This window comes from Camelus ferus, chromosome 6 (assembly GCF_009834535.1).
Source record: "Camelus ferus isolate YT-003-E chromosome 6, BCGSAC_Cfer_1.0, whole genome shotgun sequence".
Classification (NCBI taxonomy): Eukaryota; Metazoa; Chordata; class Mammalia; order Artiodactyla; family Camelidae; genus Camelus; species Camelus ferus.
Genome location: NC_045701.1, coordinates 64,071,270 through 64,080,910, shown reverse-complemented (window position 1 = coordinate 64,080,910; position 9,641 = coordinate 64,071,270). Strand labels below are relative to the sequence as shown.

The following is a 9,641-nucleotide window of genomic DNA, read 5'->3' as shown; positions in this document are numbered from 1 at the left end:
TGTGGTTTTGAAGAAGTGGTCCGTTTCTTGTAAGTTGACCAGTTTGTGAGTATAAAGTTTTTGAAAGTATTCTCTAATTATATTTTTAATGAATGAAAGATCTGCAGTGATAGTTTTTGTCCAACCTTGATATTGGTGACTGTGTCTTCTCTTCTTTAACTTTGTTAATCTCTTAAAAGGTTTACCAATTTTACTGAGTTTTTTTTTAAAAGAACCAGCATTTTATTTCATGGATTTTCCCCTATTGTTTTACTGCTCTCAATTTCACTGATTCCAATTCTTAACTATTTCATGTCTTCTTCTTACTTTGACTATATCTGGTTCTTCTTCTTCTAGCTTCTTGAGAAAGAAACAGATTATTCACTTGAGAGTTTTTCTCTTCTCTAAAAATTAGTGTTTTCATAGTATATCTTTTTCTATTCTTTTACTTTCAACCTACCTATGTCATTGTTTTTGAAATGAATTTCTTGAGAATGGCATATGTTGGATTATGTCTAAAAATTCGTTACATCATTTTCTGTCTTTTAATTGATATATTTGGATTATTTAATTCTTTATATATTAGGCCTTAAATCTGCCATTTTATTATTTCTCTTTTGTTTGTATCTTTGGTTTCTCATTCCTGTTTCCCTTTTTATGCCTTATTGTGGATTACTTGAACACGTTTTAGGACTCCATCCTAATTTATAGTGTTTTTCAGCATACTGTTTTGTATACTTCTTTTAGTGGTTGCTTTGAGTGTTCAATATATAGATGTAACATCACAGTGTACCAGTACTGACTGGCATTTTATCATTTCAAGTGAAATGCAGAAACTTTATTTCCATTTTGGCACTTTTGCACTCCCACATTTAAAATATGATTATGTTCATTATTTACTTTACATACATTGTGTACCACATTATATGGTGTTAAAATTTTTGCTTCAGTCTTTCAGTGTGATTTAAGAAAATCATAAGAAACGAATGACCACTCTATTTACCCACTCCACTGTTCTTTCTGAATTTTCAGACCTTCTCCTGTTATCATTTCCTTTCTCTTTGGAAAACTTATTTAGCCATTCTTTCAGGGTAGGTTTTCTAGTGACAAATTCTTTCAGTTTCCTTTTGTCTTAGTATCTCATTTCCCATTCATTCCTGAAGGATAATTTGACTGGATATAGACTTTGTGGTCAATAGTTCTTTCTTTCAGCACTTGAATAATGTGGCACTTCCTTCTGGTGCCATTGTTCCCCAACCTCTCTGTCCATCTTGAGTCTTTTATATTGGTGATGGTACTTTTCAGTTCACTAATTTCCATTTGGTTCCTTTTTGTAATTTCTGTTTACTGCATTTGTTTCAAGAGGATTAGCAATTGTGTGTTGAAGTTTTTTTTTTATGATAACTGCTTTAAAATCTTCGTCAGATAACTCCAACATGTGATTCATCTTCATGTTGGTGTCTGTTGACTGTTTATTCCTCATTCAAGTTGTGATTTTCATTGTTCTTAGTATGATGAGTGATTTTTTTTTTACTGTTCCCAGGACATTCTGGATATTTACATTATGAGATTTTGAATCCTATTTAATCTTTTTGGCAGATGTCCCCTTGGTGAAGTTAATATGAGGGCACTGACACCACTCTGGCAAAAATGAAGCACTGATTTATACTGTCTCATTGAAAACAGTAGGGTAGTGTAGAAGTTGAGCTCTTCTTCCAGCCCTGCTGAAACCTTTCTCATAAAAGTGGGGCATCACCTTGCTCCACACTGTTGTTAGTATGAGTGGATATTCAGCTCCCTGCTGGATCCTTTTGACACTTAAGACGGGAAGTAGAAGGCTGACTCATACCAAGAGTGCAATATCCTCTCTACTGATGTTGAAGTACATAGGGATGGAGGTTCATCCCCCTTAAAGGCTGATGGTGGGCTGATGATAAAAGTTCAACTCCCCACTTGGTCCCCTCTACAATATTCTGGCAGGGGAATTACAGCACTGTCTACTCTGCCATGTGAGAGATGGGGTGATCAGGGAGCTATTCTTCTGTCAACATGACCAGGGGAGAAATTCAGAGCTCTGCCACCTGCTTCTGTGGGATAGCAGGGGTTGAGGTGGAAGGTCAGCTCCCTGCTTGGCTCTGCTGAAATTGTGAGGAAGCTAAGTAGTTTTCCCATTGGCATTTGGCTGGAGTAGGAAAAGTATGTCAAAAAGGCTCTTTCTGTGAGTCCACCCTTGTCCTGGGTCCTTTGCTTAGAGTGATCAGGCTCTTCTAGGTGCTTTTTTTTTCTGTGCCCATTGGTGGTTCTAGGTTGGAGTCTGGATTACATGGGAGACAAACAGAAACCCAGGTAACTCACTGCCTGAGGTCCTTAAGTAGTCTGATTACCTCTTCCCATCTTTCAGAATCTTTCTATGCTTTTTCATTTTGTAACGTCTAGGGATTTTTAATTATAAGAGGAAAGATTTTGGAAGGACCGGGCTAGTCCACCTTGGCTGAAACCAGAAGTCTCCTCAGCAGGAATACTTTTGAACTTAACAAACTTAGTGTAATATTATCTGAATCATTTACTACAAGAGCCAACAGAATAAAAAAAGAAAAACGACATACAACTTTTCTTACTATGCAAAAAAGAACTATAACCTAAACAGTATGATGCTAGCAAAGAAACAGATAAATAGGCCAATGAAACAAAAGTTCAGGAAAAGGGAGATTTACATATGTATATGTGTGTGTCTAGGCATATGAAAATTTAGCATATGATGAATGAGGCAATTCAAACCACTGGAGGAAAAGATGGGTTTCTCAATAAATTGGGCTGGGAAAATAAAGATACATTTGGAAAATATTATGTAAGTTTAGTCATCACATTTGCAAATAAAAACAAACTTATATCCATACAAATTTCATACCGATTAAAGAGTTAATATTAAAATATCTCTTTCAAATAAATTCACCTAAGTGGCAGTATAAACTAGCATAACTATCTTAGAAAACAGTTTGATTTCACCCAGAAAAGTTGAAAGTATACATTACTTAAAACTCAGGAATACCATTCCTCAGTATATACCTCAGAGAAACTCTTACATAGGATACTTTTATAAGAATTTTATAGCATCACTTTTCATAATAGCTCCAAATGGAAACAAGGTGAATGTCCATCAAGAGAAAGATGTCTCAATAATTTGTGGCACAATAGATTACTTTACAACAAATAACAAAACAAAAAACAAAAACAACCCTCCCCAAACCCTAAGCTATAGGCAGCAACACGATGGATCTCAGTGTTGAACAAAAGAAACAAGGCACAATAGACTGCATACAATGTGAATCAATTCACAAAAAGTTCAAAGAGAAGTACGAATAAATTATAATATTTAGGGATGTATACACAGTAGTAAAAATACATAAAAGCAAGAAACTGATGAAGATAAAAACTCAGAATACTGGGTGGTAGAGATGGCTGTTACTGGGCCAGGAATGTATTTGCTCTTTACTCCTTAAGGCTTTGATCAAGAATCCATTCACTATGAGCTAATTTACTGTAATAATGTATGTACGCTTAATTCAAACTATGCATAAACTAAATAAGAACAACTGTTGCAAGAAACATTGTGAAAGATTGCTGACAAAAACTGAATTATGTTTCATCAGTAGTATCTTTTTAATAGTAAATATACACCTGAGTATTTATACATGGTATGATGTAGATAGTTTATTTCAAATTTAAACTCAGTTGTCCTATGTAGACAATTTAGAATTACTCAGATATTAGCCAACTAAAATGCACATTACAGTCAGATACTTCACATTTCCTTCAATCAAAACAAAAAGATTATATCTGACAACAGATGAAAATGCTAATGATGCCACTAAATTTTGATGAAATAATTTATAATGGTTTTTCTTCTAACATTTTTGAAAAGAAGAATCAATTTCATATTGTTTATACCTCAGACCTCAAACTCTCTGAAGCTGTTTTAATATACCAGTAATTGATGAAAAAATCATCTACTATATGTCATCTATGAATCATGTGTTTTTCAAGGAATCTCTTGAGGAATAACTCTTATAACTCTAGAATTTAAAAAAGTGAAAAAGCTATACCTTTAGAGAAAAGTCACTATTTTAAAAAAGCAGCATTTCTGCTAGTTAGTTAAACTAATAAAAAAGACTATATTAATCCTGTTTCTAGGTCGGGCCTTCCTCAGGGCAACATTTTGGTCCACTGTTATCACCTCATATAGCTTTTGTAGGCAACTCCATTCACTAGCATGGCCTCAACTAACTCTTGCATAATGACAAATCCCAATATCAACTGAAAGATAAATTTATCTTTCTTCTGAGTTTCAGGCTGCTTTACTCAGTGATTTAGTGAATATATGGTTACCTAAGTCTATAACTTACCCTATTTCCTCTCAAACTTATTCCTTTTATTGTAACTCCTCTTTAGATAACAGCAACACAATCTACTCAGTTTCCCAAGCTGGAAACCTGTATCAACCTTTCCATCTGCCCCTAACCATCCAATAAAGCAAGTATTGTTGATTCTATTTTCTTAAGTATTTCTCGAATCTGAGTTTTTTCTTCAGATTCAGTGCCACTGAATTTAGTTCACGTTTCAGTCATTTCATGTCTATATGCCTGCAATCCGGTCTCCTTCCTTAGAGATGGAACCTCCTTTCTCCAATGAAATCATTTTTTTTAACTCATCATAGAAAAAACTTAAAAACTCCCCAAACTGATTATACTACATTATTTCTTAAAATCACATAATAGCACCCCATGGTTTTCAATATAAAGTCCAAATTTCTTAACATGGCATACAGACCCACTGCCAGTCCTGCATCTCAACAATCTTTATTTATACCCTGTGGTCTAGTGCCATGTTATCTCCTATTTATGCTTTCACAAGTGCCTCTGCCTCTACAGAACTCCAATTTGCTGAGTATATCTCTTGAAAAGGCTTTGTGCATTATCTTTTTGGAATGGCCAAGTGTCCTATCTATGCATTCCATAGAACACTTTGTTTACCTTTATCATTTAACACATATTGCAACTGTAATATAAGACAGAGCAACCTTAAGCACCACAAACAATTCAATTAATTTCAACAGTTCACCTTTATTAATTCTTATTTTTATTTTTGGAAAAATGAGAGATCTGGCTTAAAGTTCCTCTAAGCCAAACTATATTATGAATTTATATCAAGTTGGAAAGAGCCTCTTGACACTCCTGGCTTTTTTTCCCCTTTAATGTTAGAATATAATCATGATATTAATTCTAGAACTACGGAGATATTGAAACTAATAGTATATAACATAGAAATCAATTCGCTTAACTGATACAAATATAATATACGCAATTTAAAGAACTATTTACTAAGATTTGAATTTACTGAACTTGATTTTGAAGTTTGATCAAATCAATCTTAATGACTTTGAGATCTTGTCATGTCATTGTTAACAGCTTAAAACTCAGTCTTGGTTACCCTTGACTATTGCTTTCCAACTGTTAAATTTTATTTTTTTGGAATAGGTTGCAAGTTCAGTTCTTACTAGATTGTAAAGTGCCTTTAGACAAGGGTCACAAGTTATGCTAGAAGACTACTCCACGGGATTTAGTAAAATGTTAGAAAGAGAAGAATGTAATAATGCAGTAATACTCAAATAGTAAGGTTAATTTTTTATGTACTGTACTGTAAACTTTACGTTGAAATTGGCCTAACATGTTATCACAGGAACCAGGAAATATTTACTAGAAGATTAATACTATTTAAAATTGGTGAAAGCTTACAGGGAAAATAAATTAAAACAAGATAAAAAGATAATCTAATATGTACACTAATGCTCATATACAGTGCTCTCTCTTAAGCAGGTTTTCAATGAATTTCACAAGAAAGGGTTCGTTTTTTGATTTTCCTAATATTTTTCTTAGAAATGTACTGATGATTGTAGATTAAATCTGATGATTATCTGATACATTTTTTTTAAATTCAAATAGGATATCTGGGGATTAAATGATGTCCTAACACACCCAAAGATTCAACAGTATAAAGAAAAAACAATTCTTCGCCCACCTTCCCACCAAGATACTAAGTCTTTGTAGAGGTGAAAAATGCCATACTATACCTTGATTTCTTCTATTTCGTCTGGTACTATCTTGTATGCTGATACAGTCCCACCCAACCTGAAATTAGGAGAAAAAGATACTCTCAGAACCAGCAATAGTGTATTAAAAAGTATGGACTATATCTACGTTAGCATCAGAGTGCCACCAATAACAGTTCATTATCCATCCCAATACCATGGAGGAAAAATCAGGATTATGTGCTTAGGATTTCCATATACTAAAAAGACGTAGACAGAAGAGGAAACATTTAGATTTTTAACCATAATTAAATTTCTCTTGTTGCTGGTTTTAATGATGCTCAAATTGCCACTTTTACTGATGGTTCCTGTCACAACTAATATGTATCAAGAACAGTAGCAGGTAATGTGTTTGTTTGTTTTTTTAATTACTAGACTACTTTTTAGAGTGGTTTCAGGTTTACAGAAAAGTTGAACAGAAAGTAAAAATATTTATTTCACAGATTCCCTACCATAGTTTTCCCATTACTAACATTTTGCATCAATGTGGTCCATTTGTAAAAACTGATGAACCAATATTGATTAAGCTTCTGTTTAAAAATAATTCAGACAAGGAATCAGAGAGATGTGTGTGTGCCCAGCACTGCCTGAGGCAAAAGATGAGTCTTTGCAGGTTACAAATTTAATGCCTAAGATATGATCCTTGCCTTAAGACAATGATGTCATTACATGTCATGTTCACTTGATCAAATTTTTTTTTAGAAAACAGTTAAGCTTATGAGACAGTTATCATTTGCCAGGTATATCATGTATTATCTTTAATTCTTACAACTGTCTCCATTGTAAAAATGGGGAAAGTGAGACAAAGAGATTCAGTAACTTTTGCAAGTAACTGAATGATCTAGTAGGTGAAGGAGCTAAATGAGATGTACTTTATATGCAAAACACATATCAGACTTCAAATACTGAGTATAAAAAAGATTAATTTTAAAATACTGATTACATGTTAAAATAACGTGGCTATATTGGGTTAAATAAGATACATTATTAAAATTAATTTAATCTGCTTCTTTTTAGCTTTAAAATATTGCTACTAAAGTTTTTAAATTACAAATATGGCTTGCATTTGTAGCTAGTATCATATCTCTATCAGACAGGTGTTCTAGGCTCTTAAACTGTAAGATTACCTACCTACCTTTGCTCTAACACAGTGCTTAAAAAGAACTTTCTGATTACTTATTTAGCTTAAGTACCTCAGTATCAGAAAAGAAAGGGTCATAAATAAGTCATATATTTCAGATACTTTAGGGTATCTCCTGTCCCAAATATAAATTAATAAATGACATTCTGATCTCTATTAAAAAATAACTTTATCCAATCAAATAAATTTTACTGAAAATTCTGCATTTAAACTCTTTTAATATTACCACTTATTCTTGCTAATGGAAGTAGTGTTCAGATCATGATTTGAGAATTATTTCCTAGACTTAAAGTGTCATAATTGAATGATGAAAACACTAATGAAATTTAACTTAATTCATATTATATAAAGTATATAAGTGAATGCTAGTAAAAGAGCAGCACTGGATGTTACTAAAATGAAAAATTTTATAACTGTCTGTAAGAGGTTTAAAGTGGGTATTAAAAAACATTCATATTCATCATTAAATATTAAAATTATTCAATTAGAAGTTGAGATTGCTGGGATATCAGTGAAGAGCAAAAACACTAGTGAAAACTCAAAGACTTCAATTTATAGCCTTGCAAATAATGAATTCATAATTTTATTAATTGAGTTCATATTATATAATGGATGCAATCCAGGGAATGAGGATGCAAAGAAATCATAAGTCTTGTAGGAAGCAGATGAGTAAACAAAGATCTATAATATGCTGCATTAAAGTGTTACAACATAACTAGGTAGAAGATGAAAGTTTAAAATTATTTCAAAATAAAAAGTTTTTAAAACCTACCTATCATTATAAAATAGACTAGTTATAATAAAAGCAGTCTAAAACAACTGTTACATAAATGGTGTAGTAGATTACAGAATTAGTTCCAAACTGTTAGTATAATAATGATTCAAAGAAGCTGTGGTGATAATGGTTAACTTCTCCAAGAAAAATGAAAATAGAGTTGCTAGAATAAACTTCAATTCTACTTCAAAAAATAACCCATTTTTCTCTTGATCAATGTTAACTAACAGTTCTTCATACACTTCCTTTCTTGCAAGCCTAACCTTGGGAAAGTAGGCTCTCAGATTAGTATTCCTGTATCAACTTCTAACGAATGATAATGATTTTGACTGTTAAAAGGCAGGTAAAACACATGATTTAATATATTCCTACTTGGATTAAAATGGATGTATGACATATAAACATTATACATATGAAGTGTGTTGACAAAATAGTAGGATACTCATTCAATCAAGTGGCTACAAATGGAAGAAACTTGGAGGGCCTCTGTATTATACTAAACATAGAAATGAGAAAGATTAAAACTGATGTAAACACCAAAAAAAAATTTATAGAAAGAAACAATCCAGAAGTAAAGGAAACAACTAAGTCATAAGCAAGTCAGTTTCAAAAAAATTCAAGGAAAGTGCCAAGATGACAGAGTAGAGGGACACACACCTCATCCTCTCTCACAAACACAAGAAGAATTACATCTACAGACCAAATGAATTGCACAGAACACCTACTGAACTTTGGCAGAGTGCTTCTCACTTCAAAATACTAGGAGGATTCCTCACAAAAATCAGGAGAAAAAAAGGGAAACAAGGAAAAGGAAATCAGTGCAGGACAGGTCCATGCGGGGAGGGAGTAGCAAAGGAAAAAAGGCACCCTCAGGCTGGGATGCCTCTTCTCCAGTGAGAAGTCAGCGGGGACAGAAGCGGAGCTTCTGAGGCTCAGAGGAGAAATTACCAGCTGCTTGGCAGACAAAACTAAGAGAAACTGGCAATGGAGGGTCCCTGAGATCCCCAGGCCTAGATGCGAGCCAGTGGGGACAGGCTGGGACTGGCTGTTGGAGATCAATGACAAGCCTGGGGAGAGGGCTGAAGCCCACTGCGCAGAGGCAGCCTCAAGGGAATGGAGGGGCGGTGTGAGCTGTGGCTGGGACTGTGTGCGGCACAGAACAGCCTGGAACCCCCAAAAAAAGCACCATTGCTGGTGCACTTGGGGGTGGGGAGGGGCACAATGCAGCCATGCCACAGCTGCTGTCTCCTCTAGGCCCCATCATTGGTGAGTTCTCTCAAGAAGAGAGATGAGGCTCAGTCATAGCCATCACATTGCTGCTGCCCTGCTCCAGGGTGGAGGTGGGGCTGAAACCTGAATCCATACCTAGGGGCCCCTCAATTTTACTAGTGGGACTGAGATTTGTTTACAGCCCCAGGCAGAGGGGGTGGACCTCTGCTGGTACCTCTGTGGACCCCCACCTCTGAAAAGGCAGCAGGTGGAGTTCTGGTGCATGGGAGGTCTGGATACGGCATTTACAACAGGCCAGCATATTGGATGTGGAGGTGGGGCTGGGGTCTGCACTGACCCTGTGATGCAACATGGCTTCAGGTGTGTGACCG

The 9,641-nt window shown here is 34.7% G+C and overlaps 1 protein-coding gene across 9 annotated transcripts in view; it reads right to left on the bottom strand.

Annotated features, from left to right (window-relative positions):
• Positions 1 to 9,641, bottom strand: part of GPHN (gephyrin) — a 425,260-nt gene that overhangs the window by 302,722 nt on the left and 112,897 nt on the right. For all 9 annotated transcript variants that reach the window (XM_032482212.1, XM_032482207.1, XM_032482209.1 and 6 more), the window contains one exon: positions 6,107 to 6,164. In XM_032482212.1, coding sequence (XP_032338103.1) covers positions 6,107 to 6,164 — 58 coding nt within the window. Of the gene's footprint in view, positions 1 to 6,106; positions 6,165 to 9,641 lie in introns of those variants that run through there.